General features: G+C 53.2%; 6 protein-coding genes across 6 annotated transcripts; 5 read left to right on the top strand and 1 right to left on the bottom strand.

The window, feature by feature from the left end:
- Window positions 1–543: 543 nt before the first annotated feature.
- Window positions 544–2,740, top strand: pdp2 (PWWP domain-containing protein2; the record flags this gene model as incomplete). The annotated part of the gene is made up of 6 exons (XM_037315933.1): window positions 544–748; window positions 872–1,346; window positions 1,417–1,765; window positions 1,818–2,039; window positions 2,097–2,645; window positions 2,699–2,740. 6 exons carry the CDS (start codon window positions 544–546, stop codon window positions 2,738–2,740), a joined length of 1,842 nt encoding a protein of 613 aa, XP_037184880.1.
- A 779-nt stretch (window positions 2,741–3,519) lies between these two features.
- Window positions 3,520–5,966, top strand: ORC3 (Origin recognition complex subunit 3; the record flags this gene model as incomplete). The annotated part of the gene is made up of 7 exons (XM_037315934.1): window positions 3,520–3,570; window positions 3,624–3,839; window positions 3,893–3,966; window positions 4,021–4,243; window positions 4,296–4,435; window positions 4,488–4,761; window positions 4,812–5,966. The coding sequence occupies 7 exons, from the start codon at window positions 3,520–3,522 to the stop codon at window positions 5,964–5,966; spliced, it is 2,133 nt and encodes a 710-aa protein (XP_037185608.1).
- A 1,608-nt stretch (window positions 5,967–7,574) lies between these two features.
- On the top strand, window positions 7,575–8,150 carry CGCA056_v000674 (uncharacterized protein; the record flags this gene model as incomplete). Its single annotated transcript, XM_037315935.1, has 2 exons — window positions 7,575–7,903; window positions 8,027–8,150. The coding sequence occupies 2 exons, from the start codon at window positions 7,575–7,577 to the stop codon at window positions 8,148–8,150; spliced, it is 453 nt and encodes a 150-aa protein (XP_037186283.1).
- A 439-nt stretch (window positions 8,151–8,589) lies between these two features.
- Window positions 8,590–9,438, bottom strand: sec66 (Translocation protein sec66; the record flags this gene model as incomplete). Its single annotated transcript, XM_037315936.1, has 3 exons — window positions 8,590–8,871; window positions 8,925–9,235; window positions 9,333–9,438. The coding sequence occupies 3 exons, from the start codon at window positions 9,436–9,438 to the stop codon at window positions 8,590–8,592; spliced, it is 699 nt and encodes a 232-aa protein (XP_037184875.1).
- Window positions 9,439–10,042: 604 nt separating this feature from the next.
- URA6-0 (Uridylate kinase) lies at window positions 10,043–11,071 on the top strand (the record flags this gene model as incomplete). Its single annotated transcript, XM_037315937.1, has 2 exons — window positions 10,043–10,289; window positions 10,410–11,071. The coding sequence occupies 2 exons, from the start codon at window positions 10,043–10,045 to the stop codon at window positions 11,069–11,071; spliced, it is 909 nt and encodes a 302-aa protein (XP_037185603.1).
- An 800-nt stretch (window positions 11,072–11,871) lies between these two features.
- npl4 (Nuclear protein localization protein 4) lies at window positions 11,872–13,982 on the top strand (the record flags this gene model as incomplete). The annotated part of the gene is made up of 4 exons (XM_037315938.1): window positions 11,872–11,955; window positions 12,003–12,127; window positions 12,179–13,664; window positions 13,713–13,982. The coding sequence occupies 4 exons, from the start codon at window positions 11,872–11,874 to the stop codon at window positions 13,980–13,982; spliced, it is 1,965 nt and encodes a 654-aa protein (XP_037185604.1).
- Window positions 13,983–14,463: the final 481 nt, after the last annotated feature.

The following is a 14,463-nucleotide window of genomic DNA, read 5'->3' on the forward strand; positions in this document are numbered from 1 at the left end:
CGTGTTGTGAGATGCCTAGGAAAGGTACTTATGTCAAGGGGGAAGGGGTGGCTGTGTTGTGATTATGATGGGCTGGGCGCTGGGAGGTGGACGTGGACGGTGGCATTGACCGGGCCACACACGCCCGGCGAGCGTCACGTCCCTCTACACTACTCACCGCACTGCAACTGAGACTCCGCGATTTCACTCGTTCCCTGTGGATCAGCAGCACCTGGTCACCACCCGGTCACGTGTTCGCCGTCATCCGCGTCCAACCTCCAAGAGTTTCTGCGTTCATCTTTTTCCAGCCCGTCGTCTTTTTTTCGCTACCACAACACGGGGAGCTCCCAATTGCGCTCATCATCTTCAGCTCAGCCAGCTTATCCCGCACCATCCTCGCGACATCCATAATCACGAATCGCGCGTATCAGAACGCGTCTTTCTCCCTTTGACCCATCGCAACCAATCTTTGGCGTCGCGACTCCCCTGTCCAAAACCCCAATCCCTACCTTACATACATACCACCTGCCACCATTATCAGTAGCTATCGCCACATCCCCCGAAATGTCTGACGAGGCGACCACCAGCGGCCAATCCGCGCCTGCTGCGAACGAGGAGGTGGAAAAGAAGGTTGAGGAGACCTCGACCGCGGCTGAAGCTTCTGAGGCGCCTGCAGCTGCTGCTGATGACGCGAAACCCGCCGAGTCTGAGGAAGCTGTCAAGGACGACACCGACAAGGACAAGAAGGAGGACCCCAAGCCCGAGAACGGTACGCGCCACCTTTTTCTTCCCTCTGAGCCATTGGGTCTCAAACTCAGACTCAACTCTACATACACGTCGCTATCATCATCGCGCAATTGAATAGCTTGCTGACGCATTTGTTATCGAACAGCTGAGACTAAGGACGCGGAATCTGCCGGCAAGCCTGACGAGTCATCCAAAACCGAAGACGCCGACGTCGAGATGACAGATGCAGCCGAGACGAAGGAGATGTCGGCGCCTGTCGCTGACGCGGAGAAGGAATCTGCTGCTGACGCCGCCGATGCGACAGCTGACAAGGGCAAGGCGCGTCGCAGATCGTCGGGTGTCCCGGAGCACAAGGGCAAGAAGCTCAGCAAGAAGGCCTCCAAGGCCAAGCTCTCCCACAAGGACGCGAAGCCTGGCGACCACTTCTTGGTGAAGCTCAAGGGATACCCCCAATGGCCCGTCATCATTTGCGACGAGGAGATGCTTCCCGAGACCCTCATCAAGACTCGCCCTGTCACTGCGAAGCGTGCCGATGGCACATATCGTGAAGACTACGCCGACGGTGGCAAACGAGAGAACGACCGCACGTTCCCCGTCATGTATCTTCGCACGAACGAATTGTGAGTCCAATACCCCACTCAGCTCCCCAAACCTTCGTGTTAGGATGTGTAGCTGATATGGTGTCGACAGTGGTTGGGTCCCCAACTCTGCCCTTCAGGAGCTCACCTCGGAGAAGGCGTCCGAGATGCTCACCGACAAGATCAAAAAGGCCGAGTTGCGCGACGCATTCGAGCTCGCAATCGAGCAGAACCCTCTCGAGCACTACAAGGAAGAACTCCAAAAGTACCAGGACGAACTGGCTCAGAAGGCAGCTGCCAAGGAAGCCAGAGAAGCTGCTAAGAAGAACAAGAAGAAGGCCCCGGCCATCATTGAGGATGAGGACGTCGACATGGAGGATGCGGCTGATGAGGAGGTTGCCCCTACACCGAAGGAAAAGTCAAAGACCAAGAAGCGCAAGGCTGAAGATGAGGCGGCCAGTGTGAGTATTTGTTCCATTGCTCACAGGCATAAATAAACTGACAATTCGGTAGACCCCAGCGCGAACCGAGTCGGCTAAGAAGCCCAAGATCAAGCTTAACACCTCTTCTACGCCCAAAGCAACAAATGGGACTGCCACCCCCAAGTCTGTCAAGGACTCCGCCTCCAAGCCTGCGAAGACCAAGTCGTCCAAGAAGGATGGTGCCGAGAAGAAGGAGAAGGAAGCCCCCAAGGAGCCTGAGCTGACTGCTGAGGAGAAGCATCAACGCAAGGAAGTAAGTTGGAATTTTGACTTCATGCCCTTCGTGTTACACGACTTACACGTTCAACAGAAAGAAGTACTGTTCCTACGTCACAAGTTGCAAAAGGGCCTCCTTACGAGGGATCAAGAGCCCAAGGAGGAAGAGATGAAGATGATGTCGGATTACATTACGAAGCTTGAGAGTTTCCCGGATCTTGAGGTCTCTATCATCCGGGCTACGAAGATCAACAAGGTTCTCAAGGCTATTATGAAGCTCGACTCTATTCCCAAGGAGGACGAATTCAAGTTCAAGAGTCGATCCCAGACTCTGTTGGACAAGTGGAACAAGATTCTCAGCGGCGGCGATGCTGGAGGCTCTGCCACACCAGCTCCTACCAATGGCGTCAATGGTACTTCTGGAAAGGCTGCACCGGAGACGAAGGAGACACCTGCTGCGTCCAACGGCGTCAAGGAGAGCAAGGAGGCCGACAAGTCCGAGGAGGCCAGCAAAGAGGCTAAGGACGAAAAGGACGACAACAAGTCCGATAAAGACAAGACGTCCGAAGAACCTGAAAAGGCGGAGGAGAAGGCCGAGAAGTCTGAGAAGGCTGATGAGTCCGCTGAGAAGCCAGCTGAAGAGGTATGAGGCGATGTCTCACCAATCACGACGACGGAAGCTAACCCAATTCGTAGTCGGCACCTGCGCCCCCGGAACCGGTTGAAGCCAAGGCTTAGGGATCCCGTTCACGTCGCAGATCTCCTCGAGAGTAGAGACATGGGCTCAGCAATAAATCTGGGCTATATGGGCTATCGTGGCCTGGCCACTTGCGTTTCCTGGCGTATACGGTTTTCCTCAATCGCAAAAGCGGTACTTTGTCTTGGTTATGGTGTAAAATTACTCGTCTCTCGTCTTTTAGCGGTGCGGTTGGGAGCGTTACATGGCAGGCACCTGCGGCAATCCCGCAGACGGCGCGCGCTTTAGTCCTAGGGGAGGGTTCGGTGTACAGAGATGGTAAGGAGGCTATACGGTGACAAGGGGACCCGATCCAAACAGGACATATCAGGCATGCCTTTGATGGTCTGCAAAACCGCTTCAAGTTATGATGATGTAGGATGGCACAGGCCCTGATTTTGGAGATGGAACGGAAGTCATCAGGTCCTTGTTTTGCGAAAGCGAGGGAGAGACGAGACTGGTAGTCGTTATTTCCACACGGCCTAAGGGTATTGGATCTATGTTACTTATTAGGGAAAATCGATCAGAAAGCACGCATCATGAAAAGGCTGTGATAATTATGCTGGTGAGGATTGTAGCAACGAGGGTTGCTGGCCGTAGACTTCCTTGCACTGTGAGGTCGCCGCGGTGTGACATCAACTACACAGTGCGTTTATAGTCTGGTACATGGTATCTGTCTGTGCTCCCTCGTCCGACTCGACGCGTGCCACTCGGAAAAGCGCGTCTCAGTTCCATCAGTGACATACTACGCCAACGAAGTGCAAGCCTAATCCCCTACAAGATGAGCGCACAAGACGATCAAACATCTCATTTTCACCAAGAGGATCACCAGGTAAGCTCTTCTGTCGAGTTGACTCGTCCTGTGTGCTGACCCGTCCCTTTGAGGCGGCCTATATCTTCCGTCCACAGGGAGAGGAAGGCAAGCCACAACGGCCAGCCAAAAGGCAGCGGGTATCAAAAAATGCCGTCAATGAAGAAGCGAACAATGCCATTGCAACGACATTCGTGCCATCATTGAATGGCGGCGAGCTCGCGGAGTGCGTACGAATACGCGAAAAGTTATTCGAGTCCAGCTGGTCCCGATTAGAGTCCAAGGTCCAGGTACGCAACCCCTAACTTTTAGCACTATTGTCTTCATCTGACCCGAGTCCCAGAAAATCTTGCGTGATGTGAATTTGGCTACGCTAGAACAAGTGACTGCTTTCATTCAGGAGCAGACAGACACACCGTGAGTCTTCGCCAACATGGCAATTCAGTTGCTTGTATCTAACGCGGACGGTAGAAGCAAGATTCCTACCGCCTTCGTCATCACTGGGCCCAATATTGCATCTCAGGATTTGCTATTTGAGCAGCTATCAGAGACGCTTCAAGAGACTACCCGAAGCAAGTTCGTGAGACTCAAGTCGTCCGAGGCATCCAACATCAAGGCTGCCCTAAAGAAGATTGTTGAAGATGCCACATCTCGTGGGTCTCTTGATGACGAAGATGCCGAGCTGGCGTTTGAAGTGAGTCTCAAAACTTTTAGGCAGACCAAAGAGATACTGATGAAAGACGCAGGGCCGAAAGTACCTAAATTACGACCTGGAGGGTCTGTATGTCTTCTCGAAAACACAGCAGTGCGATCACATATTTGTCGCGTTCCAAGACAGTGAGGGTTTTGACAGCGCTCTTCTGTCGGATCTCATTACCCTCTTCAAGTGCGTCTTTTCCTCATGTCAGTCTCGAAGCAGACCCTAACAGTTACATTAGCTCGTGGCGACCCAAGATCCCGTTCACTCTGCTGTTCGGTGTTGCGACATCCGTCGAACTCCTCCAAGCTCGTTTACTCAAATCAGCCTGTCAACACCTCTACGGCGCTCAATTCGATGTCGTGCAGACCGGTACCATTCTTGAGCAAATTTTTAAGCCCACCATCGCGGCAACGGACGCAGCCCTAACACTCGGTCCGAACTTGCTGCAAAGCTTGGTAGACAGGCAGCAAGACCAGGTCGCCAGTATCCAGACTTTTGTTGCATCCATCAAGGTGAGAACTAGTCCATCTCAATGATCCCGAACCGGAATTAATTCGGGTAGTACGCGTATATGTGCCATTTTTACGCCAATCCGCTAAGCGTCTTCTCGCTGGAGGACGACGAGATGAATAGCGAGCTTGTCCAGGGCGACCATTTGGAGGCTTTCCGATCGCTCCCTTCGTTCCGACGCGAGGTCGAGAACGCCGTTGAAGCAAAGGATCTAAGATTAGCGAGGTCGTTACTAGAGGACGATGAGCTGCTACGGGAAAGGATCTTTGACATTCCTGACAGAAAACGGGAATGGGCCACCGGTCTACTTCGCTCGCTTAAGCTGATCCAGGCTACCGGAGCAGTCCAGGACGACTTTTCTCAAATGTTCATGAAAGCGGTGTCCGACGGCATCGCCCTTTCGTCCGAGAGCTGGGACATTGTTGAAAGCATCAAGCGGATGCAAGCGGACGACTTTGTCTCGATGCTGCAACGGGTCCAAACAACCGTAGCGACCGGCGATGACCAGCTATGTCTCACCGCCTGGGAATCCGAGGCCGGGGACCTTCCGGCAATTGTAAAGAAATGTCTGGCCGAGTCCAAGGAGCTGCTCAGCAGAGCCCAGGAGGACGGCACCAACTTGCGGAGCGCGTACAGTGGTCACAGTAGGGTGCTTCGTACAACCGTCGTCGCGCAAAAAGTGCAGCTGAGCCACGATTCGGCCGCTCTCTCTGAGGACGACAAAGCATTCACCAGAATTGTCGACCAGATTGCGGAGCTTTTCGAGGACGTCATACGATGCGAACCCGCCGCAAGTGTTTTCTTACACGAGACATGGCTCTATGATTTCAAGACACCCCATCGGGATCTTTTCGTCCCGCGACCCCAGGACGTTTTTGAGCGCAGCCTAACCCGACCCCAGGACTACCTCGCCTGTGCTTGCTGCACTACCGACGAAGGACTATCTACAACACTTCCCGCAACGTGTTTGCTTTACCATCTCTACTTGGAGACGGGCAACCTCATCAACGTCGCCGACTTGTGGTCCGCCTTCTATGCCATGGTGGGCAGCGGCGGCGGTGACGACGCTGAGGATAGCGATGGAAACGCCGATGAGAGGGCAGCGCTGATGCTCTTTTATCGGGGTCTGGCGGAGCTAAAGGCCCTGGGCTTTGTCAAGATGAGCAGAAAGAAGACGGACCACATCGCCAAGCTCAAGTGGCTGTAGGAGCTCAAAGGGGATTCCGCGACGACGGCCTAGAAAGCGTGAAACGAAGGTCGTGGTGCGGGAAGGCACGTCAGTCGCGTGGTCAGGGGAAAGAATCAAGCGAAAAGACGAGTTCTACTTAATGGGAATTTGTCAAGGTGAGGCCAAAGCAAGCATTTCTTACATCTTTGAGGATAGATAATTTTTATTCAAATCAAACAAGCAAGACGATGCGTGCTTGCCCCCCGAGAAATCCCCATCTTTTGAATAAATGTCAATGACTCAGATGACTCAGATGACTCAGATGGATGTCGGCATTCTTCAGTGTCTTCAGTGTCTTCAGCTGTGTTCTTGAACAAGGCTATTGTCTTCTGGACACTTCTTTGTTCCCGTTGGCCAGACCACCACGGAACCGGTGTGCTCAGCCTCCACCTCAGACAAATTCCGCTGTCCGTCCGCGGGCTGCCGAAAGCACGGAGTTCGTAATTGCCGTCCAGAGCGAGGGAGAGGGGGGAGGGAACGGGAGGGGAGGGAGGAAGAGCGGAAAGGGCCAGAGGAATCATGTCTCGGATGCTCCACGTTGGGGCCGGAGGCGTATCTAGTTGCGTCCGGCGCGCGACTCGTTTCTGGGACACCCGGGACACTCGTAGAGTGAGAGGAACAGCGTAAATCGCACCAAAGAGAAGTCGTCCCCTCCCCCCGCTCCGCGCCATGTCTCAAGTTACTTTGGCGCATCGAGCGAGATAAAGAGAGACATAGGGGAAGGAATCCGGCTCTCTGGGTCATCTGGCAAACTGAGTTCGGGGGCGGCGCGCCCCCTTTGGCCTGATTTACACAGTATGGACGGCCTCTGGCCGCCGACGGGACAAAGCATTCTTGTCTCTCCTGACGTATTAGTCCTGCCGCAGCTTATGTTCGGGTCCCAGTCGCTCGGGTCGCTGGCTTCGCCTTCAACGAAACGAGAGACGCGAGGGCCTGGATCTCCAGTTTTTGTGTTTGACAGTTTTTTTTTCTGCCCTCCCTCTTTTCGATATCGTCTCTTTGGGGTTATTTGTTTTGTCTCGCAAAGGAGAGTTGTTCGGTCAAAGAAACGAAGAACGGCGGGACGGGTGGTGGGGGAGCGTGGGCTTGGAATCCCTCCCATACAAGAAGCAGAGAGTCTCGCTCTAGTCGTTGACGATGAACAGTCTCGATATCTCGATCTCATCTTTCTAATTCAAGCCTTCGATACCCATAGAACACTCACCGTTATTCTGCTCTGATTCCAAACGTTCTTTCTCCTTCCTGTGCAGGCCTTAGAATACTCCCACCGAAGCCTCTGCCTATCTAAGAATACTCTACTAGAGGAACCGTATCCAAGCTGAAATACGCTAGTCTGTTCTCACGAAGATCCTCATCACCGAGACGCCTCCATATTTTGATCTCATCTTGAATCTCGTTGAATATCTTTCAAGCCGAAACACCTCTTCATTTATCGACGACAACCTCCCCAAAACTTGACTCATTGATACGTCAACTTCTACGAGAAAACAAGTCCTTTGAGAGGAAAGCCCAGTACATCGTGTTGAACAGGTCTTTTGGGAGAAAGGAGAAAAAGTAGAGGAATCACGCGCCAAAACAAAAGCCACGATGGCAACCAGACACCACCACACAACCAACGGAGGCATTGGCAACCGTCGGGCTGGACGCAACGCCGGGTTCCAGGAAAAGATGCGCCAGATGCGTCTGCCTTTGGTCCCTCTCGTCCAGATGTCGACGGGAGCTATCCACCCAGAATTTCCCGCGACACTGCTCAACTTCTGGCTCTTGACTGAGGCCCAGTTGGACGACCTTGCCCGCTTCTACCACCAGAAGACTCCCTCGCCCTGGTCGGCATCGTACCCTTGTCCCATCACATGGAAGTCCGGTCTCACGCTTGAGGAGAAGAGAAGAAAGATTGGAAAGTTCATCGGTCTTAGGTACGTCGAATTCGACTACACTCGGGATGTCGTCTACTACGACCCCCGAACGTCGTCTACACACCCTCCCCGCCCCCGCCCTTACTCGGAGAACATGTGCTGATCAACGTTTTACCACAACAGAGGCTGCGATACGCCAATTCGCATACGCATCAAGACTGAGGAGCAAATCATGGAGGAGGCGCGGCAGGCGAGATTAGCAGAGGATGATGAGGCTATGAGGAGAAAGATGCCGTGGTACTCATAGATTTACTATGAACCAGATCTGCATAGAGCTGTGGATGCATTTTGCTTTGAAGTCTTTTGTTGCTTTTTCTTGCATGGCACTGCGTTGATATCAATCACATAGCACATTTAGGCGTTGGAGACGGATGGGTACATGACAATAGAGATAGACCCCACCAATGGGCAACTACCGGTTTGATCTGGTAAAAGAGCAACGACAACCGATATATTTATAGACTCCCAAATAATTCATGATGACCAGTACGATTCCCGTGTAACCCTGAACGCCGAACGCAACCAGACAGCCGTTGTATGCTTTGATCCTCGCCGTTTGTTGTATCATACACGGGGGTGGGTAATGAGGTATCTAGTGACGAGGGGTAGGATGCGAGAGAGGACCTTTGAGCCTGCCCAAGGCACAGATATTAGAGTTGAGTGGAGGAGGAGAATACGCGTAGTGTTTATTTCTTGCCCTTCTTCTTCTTGGAGGGCGTGCTAGTGGTTGAGTCAACAAGAACGGCATCGCCGTCAACACTGGGTGGGGCAGTTGAGTTCTTCTCGGACTCGTCAAGCTCCTTCATGAACTCGGTTTGAATGTTCGCCCTGCGCTTCTCCCACCACTCCTTCTCCTGGTCGACGGTGTTGGCGACCTCCTCGAGGCGGTTGCGCACAATGGTGTTGGCGGCGATCTCGTTGGCGGACTGGAAAATGGACTGACCCCAGTTGGGGGCGAGGGCGTTGGCCTAAGTCGAGTTAGTCATGCGATGTCTGCGCGCTCTGAACCTGATATACGGACCTCCATCACGACGTCGCGGAGCTCGTCCTCCATTTCCTTCTCGGCGCGCTGGAAACGCTGCCACAAGTCATCACCGACGCTTCCCCGCTGCAGCAACGTGCTGCAGGCCTGCTTGGCGGAACGGATCTGAACAAGCCGGTGGATGTCCTCAACTGCGCGGCGGAGAAGCGCGGCACGGATGACGCTGTCGGGGATCTTGGGGGTCTTCGCCTTCTCCTGGCCCTCCTCGGGGGATCCGATGTGCAGGAGGGACAGGTAAAGGTTGCGCTGCAAATGTTCGGGGAACCAGGGAGCGAGATTGGCGCTTTGGGCTAAAAGTGAGAAAAGAACAGGTCAGCAGTGTGTTTCCGTATTGTGCGATCGCGCGTATTGCGGAATCGCGGGTGGAGGGCCGTGGAAGACACATACTCGCTTTCCGTTGTCTGTAGATCTTGGAGAAGGTCATGAAAACGCCGCCGAGGACCAAGAGGTAGGCGAAGGGGAGCACTAGGCCCAACCAGTCTATTTCGAACATGACTGCTGCTGCTGTGGCGAAAATCGTGCGCTCGTAAGGATCGTGGCAGAAAAGTGAAGAGGTCGAACGAGGGACAAAGAAATTGGTGGTGTTTGAAGGCGGATGCTCTCTGGCCTGGAGGTTCAGTTGATGCAGCGTGTCCAATTACAATATGACAGCTTGGTCGCAATGGACACTTTTTTGGCTGCCCACCCAGGGTCAAAGATGACCCGCTGCTTTTACTGGACGACGGGATGCGGACCATCCATGTCACCTTGCAAAGCAAGCTGGAAAAAAATACCTATACTTTGCGACAGTGTATAAACACTATTTCACTTCAAGATGTAGGGGAAAGCTTAGATATATCAAAAGCACCCCCCCAAATGCTTTACCATTCAAAGCCATTATGGTCGAGCTTGAGCGTCTTCTTGACTCGACGGAAGCATGTGGTAAAGCAGCGCGGAAATCACTGACCCTAGTATAGTCGCAAGGTGGCACAAGGGACAAGGGTACCTTTTGTTGGTCCAAGCATGGCAAGTGTGGCTGCATTGCTCAATTGCTCTTTCCTCTCACTCGCGTTGCTTGGTCTCCTTTTTTCTAGTTGTGCCGTGCAGCTATAATCATCATGCTATCCTCAACTCCTAAGGTTCTCAGAACTTCGCTCTTTGAGCACTTCTCTTCTCGCTCTTTCTCTTCTCGTTCTTCTGCTTCTCGTGCTTTTACTCCTCGATTCCAACCACAGCGACTCCCGGCGCGTCGTTTCTATTCTTCTGAGCCCCCCAAGAAGCCATCTGGTGTCAAGTTCTGGCCTTTCCTTGCTGTCGTCATTGCAGGAAGCGGTGCTTACAAGCTCCTCGTTGACCAAAGAGCCGGTGAGTGGATGCCCTTTGTTCTTATGCAGCTTACCTGTCCACACCTGCATACACCAAAACCTACCCATTCCCAAGTCTCGTCAATCTACGAGGAAATCAACTAATAGACTCACCTTTCAGAAATGGCGTCCCTCCCCGCCCCCGAAGCTTCCAAACAGCTGCCCTCCCCGAAAAAGTCCACACCTACCTTCTCCCCCGATGAAGTAACCGTTCTCTTCGTCCTTGGCGGTCCCGGCGCCGGCAAGGGCACCCAATGCGCCAGGCTCGTCTCCGACTACGGCTTCACTCATCTTTCTGCTGGCGACCTCCTCCGCGCCGAGCAGGACCGTCCCGGCTCGCAATTCGGCCAGCTGATCAAGGACTACATCAAGGACGGTCTGATCGTCCCGATGGAGGTCACTGTGCAGCTGCTCGAGAACGCCATGACGGAGACTATCAAGACCACCGGCAACAAGCGATTCCTCATTGACGGCTTCCCGCGCAAGATGGACCAGGCCGTCAAGTTCGAGGAGGCGGTGTGCCCCGCCAAGCTCGTGCTTTTCTACGATTGCCCCGAGGACGTCATGGAGGGACGCTTGCTGGAGCGCGGCAAGACGAGTGGACGCGCCGATGACAATGCCGAGAGCATCCGCAAGCGTTTCCGCACATTTGTCGAGACGTCGATGCCTGTCGTTGACTACTTTGCCAAGGAGGGTCGCGTTGTGAAGCTCGATGCGACGCCCCCGCCGGCGGATGTCTACTCCAAGACTCGCTCAGAGCTGTCCAAGAGGCTTGGAATTTGAACTCGAGATGCTTATAGAAGACTTGAACGTGGTTAAATGGTCGAATTTCCCACCGGTTGTCATTCCTTTTGGTCATGGTGCTGAGGAGCAGTAGACTTGTCCACTTGGACAGCATCTGCAAAGGGGCTGATGGAAAGGCTACAATACAATGCGTTGAGAGTAAGATAGTTACTTTGTAGGTTTTGTGTTAACAGAATTATCCTAGACTTGTCAAAGGGCTATAGCCATACAAGTGGTTTGTATTATTTCATTATCCTTGTATTCATCATTTGAGGTGCGACCGTTTAGATGTAACGTAAGAATACTTGAGCTTTCAGTGCTTCGTAAGGTACGCAAGTACCTAGGTATGGGGAGCTTACCTATCGTATGGACGTGGAACCGCCAACTAACCACCCCTGCTGGGTGCGGTGAATAAGCTCTACCAAGGGGCAAGGTCTGCAGCACGCTGAATTTGAGAGGTGTGCCCCCCACCTCCGTCGTTTTACCGGACCCACTATAAGGCACCACCTTTGATGACGCTGTTGGCGGTGCGTTCCACCACTTAATCAGTGGGACATCAAGTCCAAGAGCTCTCTCTTCACATCCCACTTACCAAAAGCTACCTCGGGCAACTTTCCACAAGCTTCCCTTGACCACACCTCCTTTCCTGAGTTCAAGACCACACAAAACGGCAAGTAGCAAAGGAATGGGCTCTTGCTAGAGAGATTCTACATTATATATTTTCCTGCCTTTTCTTCTCCGTACCTCTCCCGATCTGAGATCTCACACAACCCTGCACGGCCTCGCATCCCTCGCCCAAGATGCTTCTCAGACTCCGAGGGCCCGATGGCATGAGCCGCCTGACCATCGACAAGGACGAGACCTTCGGCGAGGTTGGACGTCAGGTACGATGTCTTAAATAAGCTACCGAATACTGATCTAATTCTTCTAGCTGATTCCGAACCTTCCAAAGACGGTCGACTCCAGCACCATCACTCTATCTAACGCCCCCACTGGCGGCGATGCTAAGAAGCTCGTCGATATCACGAACTTCAAGATTGGACAGATTGGACTGAAGTAGGCCCATGCGTGATATTCAAGCTCGAGATCATATTCTGACACAGGCAGGCACGGCGACCTCATCTTTATCAACTACCAGCACCAGGACAGTCTCTCAAATGGCGCGACCAATGGCACCCAGCCGACGTCCCATCCTCTCGCGTCCTCGAACCGTCTCAACGGAAAGCCCATCCTCCCCACCGAAGACCTCCCGATCGATCCTCCTCCGGTGACTTCACCCTCCGAAAAGATCAAAAACCCCTGGGAAGTCGTTAAGCAGCACCCTCTCGACGACCGCTTGGACAAGAAGGATGGCAAGATTCCGAGAAAGCGTGACAAAATGTGCCGCCACGGCGAGAAGGGCATGTGTGATTACTGCATGCCCTTGGACCCATTCAACGCCAAGTATCTGGAGGAGAAGAAGATCAAGTACTTGTCATTCCACTCGCACCTACGAAAGATCAACTCCGCCACGAACAAACCCGAGCTGGGTAGCTCCTTTATTCCTCCTCTGGTGGAGCCATATTTCAGAGTCAAGCGCGACTGTCCATCCGGCCATCCGCTGTGGCCCGAGGGCATCTGCACCAAGTGCCAGCCTAGCGCCATTACTCTTCAACCCCAGCCATTCCGCATGGTCGATCACGTCGAGTTTTCGTCGCCCAACATCATCGATAGTTTCATTGACGCTTGGAGAAAGACAGGAGGCCAGCGACTAGGTTACATGTACGGCAGGTATACCGAGTACGAAGTCGTGCCACTTGGTATCAAGGCAGTTGTGGAGGCCATCTACGAGCCACCTCAAGTGGACGAACTTGACGGAATCTCCCTGAACGGCTGGGAAAATCAGAAGGATATTGACGATGTCGCAAGACTGTGCGGTCTGCAAAAGATTGGCGTCATTTGGACAGACCTTCTGGATGCGGGCGCTGGTGACGGATCGGTGGTGTGCAAGAGGCACGCGGATTCTTACTTCTTGTCTTCCCAAGAAATCTGTTTCATTTCACGTTTGCAGGCCCAGCACCCGAAGTCCACCAAGTGGAGCGACAGCGGCAAATTCGGTTCTAACTTCGTCACCTGCATCATTTCGGGCAACGAGTCGGGCGAGATTTCCATTTCTTCGTATCAAGCGTCCAACGACGCCGTTGAGATGGTGCGCGCCGACATTATTGAGCCCTCGGCCGATCCCAACGTTATGCTTGTTCGCGAAGAGGAAGAGGATGATGGATCCGTCAGTCGCACAAGATACATTCCCGAGGTCTTCTATCGCAGAATCAACGAGTACGGAGCCAATGTCCAGGAGAACGCCAAGCCGTCTTTCCCGGTTGAGTACCTCTTTGTGACACTGACGCACGGCTTTCCGGATGAGTCCAAGCCGACCTTCACACAGCTCGGTTTCCCTATCGAGAACCGTGAGTACATGGGTGAGAGCCAGGAACACTCAGCAGTCGCCAGAATCCTCAAGTTTTCGGGAGGTCAGAAGCCAGCTGAAGGTGGCCTTGAAATGTCCAATTTTCATCTACTGTGTTTCATCCACCAGATGGATATTTTGTCAAAGGTTTGTGGGCACCTTGTACTTCCAGAGCATTTACTGACAGCTGCGCAGGATGAAGAGTCACTACTCTGCCGAGTTGCGTCGCAGCACGATCTCGCCGACACATATCAGCTACGATCTACCCCTGGCTGGCAGACTTTGCAGGCGATTCTGCAATCGACTGGTGAGCGAATCCCCAAGCGCCCACGGGAGTCCGGGGGCCATTCCAATTCCAATTCAATTGATGCTACTGCTTATCCGCGACCCCCTGGTACCACGGAAGAACCGCTGGCTAAACGATTTGCTGCCTTCAGGCTGAACGAGCGCCGCCCACCGGGGTAAATTTACAAACCTTTGGTCTATTTTCCTAAGATTGGTTGCCAGTTACGCGTCAATGACCGTGGTGTATCAACACGATCTTCCAGGAGTCCTGGGTGTCCATTTGCCAAAGGGATAGGGTTTGCGGGTGGTCTGGCTGCTCATTTTGAGGGCCAGGTTGGTTTGTTCGGTACGGTGTTTGGGGGTCGAGGTAGCATATCGGCATCAGGGTGGCATTAGTAGCAGTTCACGGAGGCGATGAGATGGCTGCGCCTCTGAACAACAGATATTCCAAAATAGATGCAGTATTAGTGAAGCCGTCTTCTCGCGGAATTCCGCGGGACAGTGGTGGGCATCGCTGTCTTGCACATCGTGCTTGTATCCCTTTTGCAACCTCGCTACTCATCATGATCAACCATTCTCTCCTGCTTCTATGCTTTGCCCTCGTCGGCAGATCACCTAGCCCGTAACAGAAATCATAACCGGGCGGATTATGAAAGTAGCA

This window comes from Colletotrichum aenigma (genome assembly GCF_013390185.1).
Source record: "Colletotrichum aenigma strain Cg56 chromosome Unknown KSG_Cg56_contig01, whole genome shotgun sequence".
NCBI lineage: Eukaryota > Fungi > Ascomycota > Sordariomycetes > Glomerellales > Glomerellaceae > Colletotrichum > Colletotrichum aenigma.